At 48.5% G+C, this 13823-nt stretch overlaps 1 protein-coding gene and 1 pseudogene across 1 annotated transcript; one reads left to right on the forward strand and one right to left on the reverse strand.

Annotated features, from left to right (window-relative positions):
* Positions 1-606: 606 nt before the first annotated feature.
* On the reverse strand, positions 607-3842 carry LOC147915418 (uncharacterized). Its single transcript, XM_087438141.1, has 2 exons — positions 2537-3842; positions 607-2232 (listed from the first exon to the last, which is right to left on the reverse strand). The coding sequence occupies exons 1-2, from the start codon at positions 3683-3685 to the stop codon at positions 2224-2226; spliced, it is 1158 nt and encodes a 385-aa protein (XP_087294267.1). The 5' UTR covers positions 3686-3842; the 3' UTR covers positions 607-2223.
* Positions 3843-8205: 4363 nt separating this feature from the next.
* On the forward strand, positions 8206-9323 carry LOC147915419 (butyrophilin subfamily 3 member A3-like; annotated as a pseudogene).
* The last annotated feature ends 4500 nt before the right edge of the window (positions 9324-13823 follow it).

Here is a 13823-nt window from a genome sequence, read left to right on the forward strand (position 1 = left end):
TAGTTCTAATCTTAGAACTTAGTTTTCGGTGTCTACTATCAGTGGCTCATTGTGTGGGAGAGCTTGGTAATGGCGTTGGAGCATCATAGCATGCACTGCATTGACTCTTTTTCTTATGAAAGCAGTAATTCTATTGAAAACACATGGTCCGAAGACCAAAAGTAGACAAAGAATCAGCAAGGGTCCTGCTAGGGAGGATAGTAAGGTCGTCATCCAGGGGGACTTAGTGAACCAGGATTCAAACCAGCTCTGTTGCGCCTCCCTGCTTTGCTGCCTCATGTCTAATCTTTTCTTTAATCTTTGCATTGAATCTCGGACTACCCCTGTGTGATCTGCATAGAAACAGCAGTCTTCTTTAAGGGCCGCACAAAGTCCTCCCTCTCTTAAAAACAGCAGATCTAATCCTCTTCTATTCTGGAGCACTACTTCAGACAGGGAGGTGAGGGACTCTTCTAATTTAGAGATGGACTGTTCTAAAGTCCTGAGGTCTTCATCTATAGCATTGCTCAAGGCAGTTAATCCCCTTTCTCCTGTGACTAAGGCCGTAGTGCCAGTCCCTACGCCTGGCAACTCCCAGTCCCAGGAGTACAGCCAGGGTGAGGGATACTGGTTCTCTTTTCCATAATCTGGATCTCTGGTCAAATTCATCCTCGAAACTATTGGCAGTATGATAATAAATTTTAGGCACCAACTGCACAAGCACGCAAAAATCTTGTGATGAATTGAATACGCTAGTTGAGATGCAGGGGGTTAGGCCCGTGGTGCAGGCCCACCACCTATTGGGTCCTGGTACCAAAAAATGACCAGGAGTAGTCGGAAGGCTGACTTCAATCTTATTACATAGAGCTTGGTAGCCTGGGGGAATTTTTCCTAAGCATAGTCCTGAACCGGTCCCCGACACATCCGTTAGGGTTAGCCGCCCTTCTTTGCCCCAAAGACAAGTCGTGTGGTCTGGGGTGTTATTATAGACCCCCATGGTGGCAATTCCTTCATAATAAGGGGGGCTGACCGCTAGGCATAGCCAGCATGATTCAGTCATTTCAGGGTTGGAATCATTCAAGGCGTAGTAAGCTCCCCATACTAAGTTAAACAGTCTGTGCCATCTTTGCTCAGTAGGTACTGCGGGAGGTGGCGTAGATGGTGGTCGCAGAGCAGATCTGGTGACCATATCTACGGCCCCATTTAGGGTTATGGATTTTACCTGGGGGGGTTTGGGGCTATTTAACCCTATCGGTCTGCTGGCGGGGGATTTTTGGGACAGAGGGGGCCTCTGATCGGCTAGGATCCCGTTTGGCCCTATTGGTCTGCTGGCGGGGTTCTATTTTTAATCTAATAGAGAAGGTCAGGCCATCATCGTACCGTTCTTTGTACAATCTTATTCCCCATGAATGACCATTCCCGATCCAGGTTTTAATTGTTTTTCCCTTCCCTGTGAACTGAATGGTTAAGGGGTGGCACCAGGTATTGCATTCTGAGCCCCGACTCATCTGGTGGCTATAATTTGCTCTAACCCTGATTAAATCCCAAGAAGAGGAGGGTTCCCAATAAGTAGTCCCACTGGTTTCACATCTCCAGTTTTTACAGTAGAAGTCTTCTTTGCCCCCGCACCAGGAGTCAATTGAACGAGGTCTGTGGTGACCGGGGCACACGTAAAAGGGGTATGCCTTTAGTTTACCCTTGCGATGGGGGGAGTGGCATCCTCCGGCTTGTTTTGCCCCCTTCGTCGACCCATGAAATCCCAGTCGGGGTTCCTATAGCCAGTTTACAAAGGTCAGGGTGTAAGTCTGGCCACCATGTCCAAGGGGAAGCAGTTTTTTGGATTGACCAGGTTATATCTCCTACCTGGGAGACGACTTGCCACGTGAGCAGTTGAGGAGCGTGGGGATTAGGATTGGACGACTTGCTCGCCGTTCCCATGACGCAAACGCAGCTTAAGAGGGTTATCAGTCTTTTCCACCTTCCAGAGATCTGCTGCATTCTGGGGTGCCTTCTTTACATGTGTGGCGTGAACCCAAGAGGTTATACCGTCCACCTTGACTGCTGTGGGCGTAGTGAGGAGCACCACGTAGGGCCCCTTCTAACGTGGCTCTAATGACCCCGTCCGATGTCGTCTCACAAGGACAGAGTCCCCAACCTGGAATTGGTGCGGGATGAGCAGATCACCAGGCTGGTAGGCCTCTTTTAGCTGGTTCCAGATGTCGCGCCTGACGGCCTCGAGTGCTTTCAAGCGGGCTGACAAAGGTATAGAAGGTATAATGTCAGGGTCATGTATCCCTATTTGTGCCAAAGGGGGAGGGGTTCCATAGAGGATTTCAAAGGGTGTAAGTTTTAAGGGTCCCTGTGGGGTGTTCCGGGCGCGGAACAGGGCAAAGGGCAGGAGGGCTGTCCAGTCACTATCGCCGGTCTCTATGGACAATTTAGTTAGGGTCTCTTTAATTGTTCTATTTATCCTTTCTACCTGGCCTGAGCTCTGGGGTCTATAAGCACAATGTAATTTCCAATTGATCCCCAGTTGACTGGCCAGTCCCTGACTTACCTGGGCAACGAATGCAGGACCGTTGTCAGATCCAATTACCTTTGGGATCCCGAATCTCGGGAGGATTTCTTCCAATATCTTCTTGGCTACTACAGAGGCAGTCTCTTTTCGGGTGGGGAAAGCCTCTACCCATCCCGAGAAGGTATCTACAAATATTAGAAGATATTTATTCCCATACCGGGCCGGTTTGATTTCAGTAAAGTCTATCTCCCAAAAGGTTCCGGGCCTGTCTCCCCGGAGTCTATGTCCAGTGCGGTATTTGGTAACTGCAGCATTTGTGAGAGCGCAAGCTCTACAATCTTTATAAATTTCCTCAGCCGCCTTTCTCAAATCTGGTACCTGGTACGGGGAGGCCTCAATAATTTTAATTAGTTTCTGAGGGCTCAAGTGGGTTAGCCGGTGTAGATGTGATAGATATTCTCGCCCTTCTGCAACGGAAAGGACTTTCTCTTCTTTAGTTAGTTCCCCACCGGAGACAGTTTTGTTGACCTTAGCTCCCTGGAGAGTCAGGACCATAGGTCCTAGTGCCGCCCACTTGGCTTCCAAATCTGCTAAGCGGTTCCCTTGAGCTATGGGGTCGGTGCCTTTCTGATGACCTGGGCAATGGATGATTGCCACCTTTTTAGGCAAATGTATAGCCTCTAGGAGGCCCAGAATCTCTTTTTTATTTTTGATATCTTTTCCGGCCGAGGTAAGCAGCCCTCTTTGTTTATAAATAGCCCCATGAACATGGGCAGTAGCAAAGGCATACCTGCTGTCCGTGTATATATTCACAGTCTTATTCTCAGCTAACCTTAACGCCTGTGTCAGGGCGATAAGCTCAGCCTTTTGTGCAGAAGTCCCTTCCGGCAAGCTGCTTGCCCACAGAGTCTTTTTCCCGTCTACCACACCAGCCCCAGCCATCCTCTTACCTTCTGCCATAAAGCTGCTGCCGTCGGTGTACCAATTAGGGGCCCCAGCCCATGGCTCATCCGGCAGATCGGGTCGGGTCCCCGTTTCTGATGCCAAGATGTCGCCGCATTGGTGAACAGGTATTTCATCATCTGCTTCGGGGAGTAGTGTGGCCGGGTTTAAGATGGCCGGTGGGGCGAAGGTAATTCTCTCAGTTAGGAGCAGACTTTGGTAGTGAGTCATCCGGGCGTTAGTCATCCATCGATCTGGAGGCTGTCTGATAATGCTTTCTAAGGCATGGGGGGCTACTACGGTTATCTGTTGGCCCAGAGTTAACTTATCTGCATCTTTTACCAGCTGGGCAGTGGCGGCGATTGCCCTTAAGCAGGAGGGCCATCCACTGGCTACCGGATCCAGTTTTTGATAGATATGCGACTGGCGCTTCCAGGGCCCAAGGGCTTGAGTTAGGACTCCCGGGCGATTCCCTTTCTTTCATCTACATACAAGGTGAAGGGCTTGGTCAAATCTGGTAGGGCCAACGCGGGTGCCTCTAATAATGCCCGCTTTTAGAGTCTCAAACCCCTTCTGGTGCTCTGGAGTACAGACAAAGTCCCCGCTTTCCTTAGTCAGTGGGTACAGTGGAGCAGCCAGGGTAGCAAACCCAGGGATGCACAATCGGCAGAAGCCGGCTGTCCCCAGGAATTCCCTTACCTGGCGAGCGGAGGTTGGGGCCGGAATCTGGGTCACAGTCTTTTCCGTGCGTCGGTTAACCACCTTTGGCCGTCCTTTAGTGTGTAGCCTAAGTAGACTACTTTTTCCTGGCACAACTGTGCCTTTTTTTTCGACGCCCGGTATCCCAACTCACCCAACTCGGCCAGGAGGCGCTTGGTCCCTTCTTCACAGTCTCCGGGGTTTCCGCCGCCAACAGTAGATCATCTACATACTGTAAAAGAGTCACTTGAGGGTTTTAACCCTATAATCAGTCAAGTCCCTGTGGAAGGCTTCATCAAACAGGGTAGGGGAGTTTTTAAAACCTTGAGGTAGTCTCGTCCAAGTCAGTTGTCCAACGATCCCCATATCAGGTCGCGCCACTCGAAAGCAAAAAGTAATTGGCTTTTGGGTGAAGCCGTAGACAGAAGAATGCATCTTTCAGGTCCAAGACAGTGTACCATTTTCGTGATGGGGAGGGAGCTGAGTAGGTTATATGGGTTTGGCACGGTAGGGTGTAAATCCTGCACTCTCTTATTTACTTCTCTCAAATCCTGGACCGGCCTATAATCATTAGTTCCAGGCTTTTTACAGGCAGGAGGGTGTTCCAAGGAGACTGGCAAGGAACCAGGATTCCTTGTTGGAGCAGCCTCTGGATATGGGGCGGATTCCTTCTCTGGCCTCTTTGCTTATTGGGTATTGACGCACCCTTATCGGGAGGGCTCCGGCCTTAAGATCTATCACGACTGGGGGAATTCTCGTAGCCGTCCCTAGTCCCCCGGTTTCAGCCCATGCCGTTGGAAATTCGATCAGCCACTTATCGGTATTGAGCCGAGCTCTAGGCTTAGGCTGCTGATGGAGCCGATATTCTTCCTCTAGCTCCAGGGCCAATATCATGGTGGTAGGTGCGGACCAGGATACTGTAGGCCGAGGTTGAGCAAAATCTATTTGAGCTTTCAGTTTGGTTAAAAGGTCTTGTCCTAGCAACGGGGTCGGGCATTCAGGAATCACTAGGAAGGAATGGGACACCCTTCCTTTCCCCAAGTCCACTGTCCGGGAAGTAGTCCATGAGTATTGTTTCTGCCCAGTGGCTCCAACAACCAGAGTCTTTTTAGTTTTTAATTTCCCCAAAGGTTGCTTCAGTACTGAATATTCAGCCCCAGTATCAATCAGAAAACTCATAGGGGTCCCCTCAACAGTTAGGGTTACCCTAGGCTCGGGGAGGGGGCCCGAGCCCCGTCCCCGCTATTCTTTGTCCTCTCCTAAAGACAACACCTTGGGTGTGGCCCTTTTCTTGGGGCATTCCCTTGCCCAGTGTCCTCTCTCCTTACAATAGGCACATTGGTCCTTGTCCAAGGGTTGCCGTCTGCGTGAGCCTGGTCGTGGGGCGTTGCCCAGGTTCCCTGACTGTCTGTGATCTGGCCCTGTCGCTTTTATCACTGCGGCCAGTATTTTAGTTAGTTTTTTTTCTCGTCTCCTGTCTCTCCTGTCTTCCCTCTCCTCAGCCTCCCTTCTCTCTCGCGCGCGCTTTTCCTCTTCACTCTCCCTTTTATGATACACCTTTTCAGCCTCCTTTATTACGTCCCGCAGGTCGTAGTCTTGCAGCCCCTCTAGCCTTTGTAATCTCCTCTTTATATCTGGGGCTGACTGTCCAATAAAGGCCATAATGACAGAGGCCTTCTGCCCTTCCGAGGACGGATCAAAGGGCGTGTACCTGCGGTAAGCCTCCATCAATCGTTCTAGAAAAACGGAGGGGGTTCAGTGGGTCCTTGCTGAATCTCTCTTACCTTAGCCAAATTGGTGGGCGCCTTGCGGCTCCCGGAGACCCGCCACTAGAGCCCGGCGGTAAGCGGACAGCGACCCCTACCTTCAGCCGTGTTATAGTCCCAGTTGGGTCGGTTGTGCGGAAACCCTTCTTCCGCCTCAGCTATCGTTGCTGGCTGCCCGTTGGTGCCTCGGATATTCTTTCTTGCTTCCTGTGTGATTCTTTCTCTCTCCTCCGTGGTGAAGAGTGCCTGTAAGAGCTGTTGACAGTCATCCCAAGTGGGCTGATGGGAAAACATTAGGGACTCTATCAGGGCGGTTAATCCGGCGGGGTTTTCTGAAAAGGGGGGATGGTTATTTTTCCAGTTATACAGGTCTGAGGAAGAGAAAGGCCAGTACTGGAGGGGTGACAGCTGGTTGGGCCCCGCAGGAGCTCCATACTCTCTTAGCGGAGCGCCACCGTGGTATCAGGCCCGTCCGGAGTGGCTCCGCGGGCGGCTTCGGGTTCCAGCGGAGGGACCCGAGCCAGTCGCCCTCCGTCCTGATTGCGATCCTGGAGCGGGGAGGGGTAAGGGGAGGCGAAAGGGGGCCATTCGGGAGGAGGCTCAATCTCAGGGTAGACCCGGGGACCGAAGGGTCTCCGACTCCGCTGTTCGAGTTGATTTCGATTTTTGCCGTGTCTCCGCATCCTGCAGCACCAGGACTCGGGGGCTTAGTTTTTCTGCTTTTACCCATGGCTTAACCCACGGGAGTGGGTTCTGCACCAGATCCTGCCACACTGTAATATATGGTCGTTGGTCAGGATGGGACCCCGGTTTCTCCTGGAAAACAATAGCCCTCACCGCGAGGATAACAGTTAGATTAAACGTCCCCTCACGGGGCCAACCCACATTGACGGAGGGCCACTCAGAGGCGCAAAAGTCTGCCAACGCCCTTTTTTATTTCTACCGACAAATCGTGCGCTCGCTCTCACTTCAGTCCAGTGGTCTAAGGTCAAAGAGAGGGGGGTCGTCATAGTCTGTCCCATCCCGTCAAATGAGGTCCACGTAACGAACAAAAACAGAACAATGAACATCAAAAACACAGCAAGACAAAAACAACTTTGCCCGGTTGGTGTCTGTACAAGCCAACCGAAGGCGGTTTCAGACGGGAGGGGTTTTCGTGTCCTCCCTGGGAAAAAGAGTGCCGTTTCTTTTTCTACCTGAAAGGGGGTAGTCAGGCTTTCCTGACTCCCCTTGTCCCTTGGGGCGTCCCCCAGGGTTGCAGCCTGCAGTTCCCAGCACGTCTGCCACTGCAGCCGCTGGGCCCTCTCGGCCCGAAGCGGCGGCTGCCCAGATACCGAGACCAAAGCAATGCTTCGCGGCGCCGCACACACTCGCACACCCAGTCACTCAGGCTTACCTCCAAGGGGTCTTCGGAGTCTGGGGTGACCGCGCAGATCCCGGACGAGCCCCCAAATGTAGGATTCCAAAAAGGAAATCCAACTCCAGTCTCGGGAAGGCGCGGACCCACAGACACAGGAGACCAAGCTTGATGCAAATGCACGAGGTTTTAATTAAGCGGAGCTCCGGGTCGACACGTATCTCTCGCAGGAGACAGAGGGGTCGACCCCGAACCTTAAGGGGCAAGCTCTTTTATAGGATTCGGAAGCATAAAGCGGGAAAAGGTTGGCGCGGTCTTACATGATTGGCTAATTTAAAACATTTAAACAGTTACATTTTATGGCGCGAATTGCTATGGCGCGAAGCAATTATCAGGTTACACACACGCGTCCCCATCTGGACCCCCTCCACCCCGACCCTCCCAAACTTATCCCTCTGGAGCACTCTCTTGTTCTCAATTTTCCCCGAACAGTTTAGGGCGAGTCTTCTATGAATAGAGTCAGTCAGGATCGATAAACCTTCCCCCTTATACCAGGAATCCTTAGGGTGTGGAGGTGCCTGTCTCTAAGGTATTAACTTTTAAATTTTTAATATAATTTACTTCCTTCAGAGGAAATAAATGCTGTGCCTCTCTTTCCTTTCTCCTTTGAATCTTCAGCTAGTACTTCCCATTGGCCAAATCCAATAAGTAACCAAAAGCAAGGGAGCTCAGTGATGCTGTCTAGAGGATAGATTCCTGGGGCGCAGAAGAGGGTAGAGAGAGGCGGAGAGTGGATCTGGGAGCACAGAAAGACTCCAACAGAAAAGGCATGGAGCTATTATAACATCAGGCACTTCCTCCATGCCAGGCCCTGGGCTACCTATAAAACATGTGTTGTCTATTTCTACCCTAGAGATTATTATTTTTATCCCCATTTTTCAGATATGGAAATTGATGCTCAAAGGTATTATATAAGTGTGGTCTATGGAAAAAGAGACTGCAGAAAATGAAGTTATTCAGCTCATAAGCGGTAGAGCAAGGACTGAAATGTAAATCTATGTGACAATAAAGCACAGGTGTGCAGAGGCATTTTGGGAAAGGAAGTAGGAAAAAGATGGATGAAAGGAGATAACTCCAGATGTTGGGTTAGACAGACCCTGACCCTCAGAACTGTACCCCACTGAACACAAGAACCCTGGGCCTTTCTTTTTGTATTGCTGAGAGGGTCACAATTAGGGCAAGCTGGAGACACCAGGCTCTGGATTCAGACCTTCTCAGCCAGACCCATGTATTGAAAGTTAAGGCTCTGAGGTGTAGGAACAATGCCAACTCCACGGCCCATCCCCAAACTTTTTGCAGTGATGTGATTCTGGATCTGGACACTGCAAACTGTATCTTCCATGTTTCTAAGGACCAGAGGAGCCTGTGGTGGGGATTCATATGACAGAATCTGCCCACCAACCCTAAGAGATTTTATTGGCATTACTGTGTGCTTGGCTGTAACAGCTTCACATCAGGGAGACATTTCTGGGAGGTGGAGGTGGGGGACAGGACAGAGCGGCATCTTGGGGTGTGTAGGGAGAATGTGGAGAGGAAAAAATGGGTCAAAATGTCACCTGAGAGTGGATTCTGGATTATGGGGCTGTCTAATGGGAATGACTATCGGGCTCTCACTGACCCCCAGACCAAGCTGACAGTTGCCAACCCTAGTCAAAGAGTGGGGGTTTTCCTGGACTATGAGACTGGTGAGGTCTCATTCTACAATGCCATGGATGGATCTCATATCTACACCTTCCCACACACCTCCTTCTCTGAGCCTCTGTGGCCTGTTATCAGAATTATGATACAGGATCTAACTGCCTTGACCATTTGCCCAGCACTGACCTGAGTGCAGAGTTCCCTTGTTCCTAACCTAGTGTCTGACCTTTCTTTGGAGACGCCAGTGACCCCGGGCTCTGCTGATGGCAATGGGGACCCTCAGGCTGAAGTAACATCCTTGCTCCCCCCTGCCCAGCCTGGAGTTGAGGGCCTCCTCCTTAACAGCAACACATCACAACAATAAAATACTTACCAAATGCACACACTGTGTGAAGCACTTCACTAATATTAATTCCATTATTCCATATGACAGATGAGTTTGGTACCACTTTATTTTCTCCTTTCTGTTGATAAGGAAACAGGGCTGCAGAAAAGTGAAGTAACTTTCCAAAAGTGACTCAGCAAGTGAATGACACCTGGTATTTGAACAATAACTGATTTTTATAGATAATTTAAAATGTACTGGGTGTGGTGCTAAATGCTTCAAGTGAGTTTCCCTCATTTAATCCTCACAACAATCCCGTGAGGTGAGCTCATTTCCAGAATGTGGAAACTGAGGCAGAGCCAAGTTAAGTAACTTATATAATTCATACAGAAGTTGTGCTGCTGGGAGAGGTTTGGCCCCTGTCCCACCCCCACTCCTTAGCCTTTTCTTCTTTTCTAGTGCCATTGCCCTTATGGGGAAGGGACCATGTGCAGCCCTGAGGTTCCCTTCCCAGAGCACCCCAGGGTAAATATCACCATAGGTTAGGTGATTACAGAGGCCACATCCCACTTGGTTCTTTCAAGGTCGATTGTCAGAGCCATAGGTCCAGCGCTTCATTGGATTGAGTCTGCAGGGGGATGTGGTCCAGAGAATGAATTCACAGGGACCGCATCACACAGGATGTGAAGGGACTAGAGGCCAAACTCTTCACTAATAATGGGCACATGTACCCACTCTGTCAATGTGATGCGTGATCATGGAGCCAGAACCAATCCTCCTTCTTTGAAGGTCTCTAGGAAGACTAACTTAACACATAAAGATTGTCTGTGGAATAAGAATTTGGGAGGAAGGAAGCTAGATGAACTTTAGTGGTGTTTTTATCACATTGTAGAATCCATGTCAGGAAAGGGATATTTCTGAACCTGATCATTCATTGATGTTAAAGGATGTTCCTTTTGACTGATAGATACTGGGGAAAGGCTACTCTTCATTATCATCACTATTATTGTTCACCACTGTATCCCCTCCACAACCAGGCATGTGGTTGTCAAGTTACATTGTTAAAGAAAATTGTTAATACTCTTCACTCTTCAATTGAGATTTTCCTAGATTTTAAGACCCCATGGTTTACTCACCACAGTTTCACAGTTCACTTCATTACAACATAGATGTGTGGGTGCCCCCACAGTTTATTTATCACAGTGTCACAGTTTACCTCACTGCAACATTTCACAAAATCCCTATTGTATTGGTTTTCTATTGCTGGTATAACAAATTACCACACACTTTGAGATCTAAAACATCATCAATATATTATCTCACATTTCTGTAGGTCAGAAGTCTAACATGGGTCTCACCAGGTAAAATCAAAATATCTGCAGGGTGTGTTCCTCTTTGGAGGCCCTAGGAAAGAATCTCTTTACTTGCTCATTCAGATGGTTGGCAGAACTCATTTTCTTGCAGTTGTGGGACTGACGTTGCCATTTCTTCCTGGCTGTAAACTCAGGGCTATTCCCAGCTTCTAAAGGCTGCCACATTCCTCGGCTTGTGGCCTTCTTCCTCCATGTTCAAAGCAGTAATAGCAGCTTGAGTCCATCACAATATTTGATTCTCTCCTGGTTCTTCTTCTGTTGAATCTCATTGACTCTTCTGCCTCCTTCCACTTTTAAGAATTCATGTGATTAAACTGAGTACACGCAGATAATCCAGGGTAATTTTCTTAAGAATCCAGAAAAATCTCCCTACTTTAGGGTCCATAATCTTAATTCCATCTGTATGGTTCCTTTTGCCATGTAATGTATCACACTCATAGGTTGAAGAGATGATGGCATGGACTATTTAGCCACTGCACTTATCATAGTCACAGCCTGGCTCACATGAAGGAGGACGAGACCTCCATCCTGGTAGGACTGTGTGTAGACCAGAGGCCTCCATGATTGGAGATTCCTGTGAATTCTTGGAAAATTTGTCTGTAGCCATTTTTTCACTTGTTAGACTCAGGTATACATGTCAGACTGTACTTCTCCAGAAAAGATAATTCTCACTGTTGGATACAACGTGTGGTGAAATTCCTACCTAATCCTGTCTCTTAGCTTGGGTTCTCCAAAAACTGACTCTGAGTCAAGGACTTGGGTTCAGATAATCTATTTGAGAAGTCTTCCCAGGAAACACAAGTTTGGAAATAAGTAGAAGGAGAAAAGCCAACTAAGTGAAAAATGGCATAGAGGGCATGTTAATTAGTTGGATATCATGTGGGCAACGGGGCTGGGTCCCACTCAGGACACTCTGAGAAACCATGTGAACTTGTGGGCTATACTTCAGAATCCTTGTAGCAGGGGTGGGGAGTCTGGGCCACTCTTCTACAACTCCTACCCACTATTGGTGGAAAGTTGCCCCTGGGGGAGTTAACTCTTCTGCCCTTCCACTTGGGCTGTCTATATGCAAATGAGCAAGCATCCTTGGTGTTAGAGAAAGCCCTCAGGTGGAGAAGAAGAAAGGCAGGCACCTGGGAAATTGTTACCTTGCAGGAAACTGTGTAAATTGATTTGGACTAAGGGTCTTATGGGAATGGGCATCAACAGCATTTGTTTATAAGGCTCTGCCTCTGAGAATATAGTGAATGCCTGTTAAGACCTCTGCCCTCCCTCTACCCTCATCCATTTAGCAATAGTGACTTCCTGTCTTCCAATACATGTCCATATAACATAACTCTGCTACCACCTGGCATGGACTGAATCTAGGGTAGACCTCTGACCCAGACTAGGCCAGAGGGAATACCTTGCACATTTTGATTGAATGGCTCAGTGATATGTAACCAGTTATACCTGGTTAGTAGCAGGTATGCATGGGAGCTATGGGAAGGCTTTTTCCATCCACAGGGTAGTCTAGAGAAGCAAAAGGAAGATGATCTACAGAGAGATTAGACCAAAGCAGATGTGCAGAGAGAAGGGTTCAAGACAGAGAGAGTTTGGGCAACTTTCCCATTTTTGGTTCCACTGCATTTGGGGCCCAGATTTATTCATGCTGTGTGTTGTGTGAACAAATTTGTTCTCTTGTGACAAGGTAAATGTTCTGGTTACTATTGTTGCAGTCCTGAAAATTAGCAACTTAACACAAGCATTTTACTATACTCTTTGATTCCATGAGTCAATAATTTGGAATTTTAACAGGACAGTGTAGGAATGTTTTTTGTGCACCAAGATATCTTGGCCTCACCTGGAAGGAACCCGCAACTGAAGGTCACTCAAAGGAAGGAACACACCCTCAAGGTTTATCGTGATAGAGAATGACTGGCTCAGATTGTCATGATCTGAAGGGGCACACCACAGTCAGACCTTGTTTTCTGCTAAGCTACGTTGTGGGCAATCAGTCCTCCTCATGCTCAGAACACATGTGTTTCTCTCTGGCTCAGGTCAGCTACCACAGGGGTTGAGGCCTGGCTTCACTGGGTACTTCTGGTTCAAATGTCCCCAGAATCCCTGGGTCTTATTTTCTTCATAAAGAGCCTGTGGGCAGGCCAGGCTTTTAGATTCTCACAACGCTCTCTTCTGTCCCTTCCGAAAAGCAACCTAGTCCTGGGAGGAACCTATGAAGCCATTGCTAGTGTGTTAATTGTACAGTTTTTAATTGAATCAGAAAGGAATTAGAGGTCTCCAGGGGGAGCATTTAGGCTCTTGAGGTAAAAGTAAAGAAATATGTCTCAGGAAGATTATTCTAGAAGAAATCTCTGCAATGGCCTGATTGGTTTCTGTGGGGAATGGGAGGGGAGCATTGTGTGGGTGTAGGGGGGTGTTGGACTCAACAGGTCCATATACTGGCAGAGGATGAAGCCCAACTGGAAAGTCTTTGTTTGCTGCCATCTTCCTGCCCCACTAGAATGCCACCTCCCTGAGAGAAAGGGGTTTTTCCTCTCAGTATCCTCAGCATCTCTCCCTCAATGGTTTTTAAATGAATGACATGGTCCACAGTCTACTCCTGCAGCTGCTGTCCTGCTTCCTTCTCTACCCTCCAACCCCTCCCTGTGTCCCCCCTTATCTCTCCACTGCCCCCACAATCAGAAAAACTTGAACAAGATTCTTCTGGCTTTGTAAAGAGGATTGCTTATGTTTACCTCATCACCTCCCTACCCCAACCCCATCCTCTACTCCATACACACTTCTACACAGGAGACCTCTCCTGGTTAGCAGCAATGCCACAATCTGCAGAGAATCTCAAGGTTTTGCAAAAAAAATGAAAAATATCTTCCTTCTGAAAACAGAAAAAGGAAATAAAAAGGCCACATCATCTCAAAAGGCTATTCTCAGCTCTGTGATTTTCATTCTTAAACTGTTTCTGTGTATTCTACCTAGTAACTGGTGAGAAAATAGGCTCAGGGATACCTTTGGCTGGCTGAACCACAGGCGGCCAATCCTGGGCTCTAAACTATTCATTGTAAATCTTGGGAATTTGTGGTCACAGAGTGGACTAGGTCCCAGGTCCCATAGCCCTGCACACTGGGACTAATGGGAGAGGAAGAAATTTTTTTCTCTGCTTTCAGAA

Source organism: Ceratotherium simum, chromosome 13 (genome assembly GCF_057802395.1).
Source record: "Ceratotherium simum simum isolate JZ-2026a chromosome 13, ASM5780239v1, whole genome shotgun sequence".
Classification (NCBI taxonomy): domain Eukaryota; kingdom Metazoa; phylum Chordata; class Mammalia; order Perissodactyla; family Rhinocerotidae; genus Ceratotherium; species Ceratotherium simum.

Bases quoted from the DNA above. Each gene is read 5' to 3' on its own strand.
- LOC147915418 (XM_087438141.1), bottom strand. From the start codon at position 3,685: ATGACTAACGCCCGGATGACTCACTACCAAAGTCTGCTCCTAACTGAG.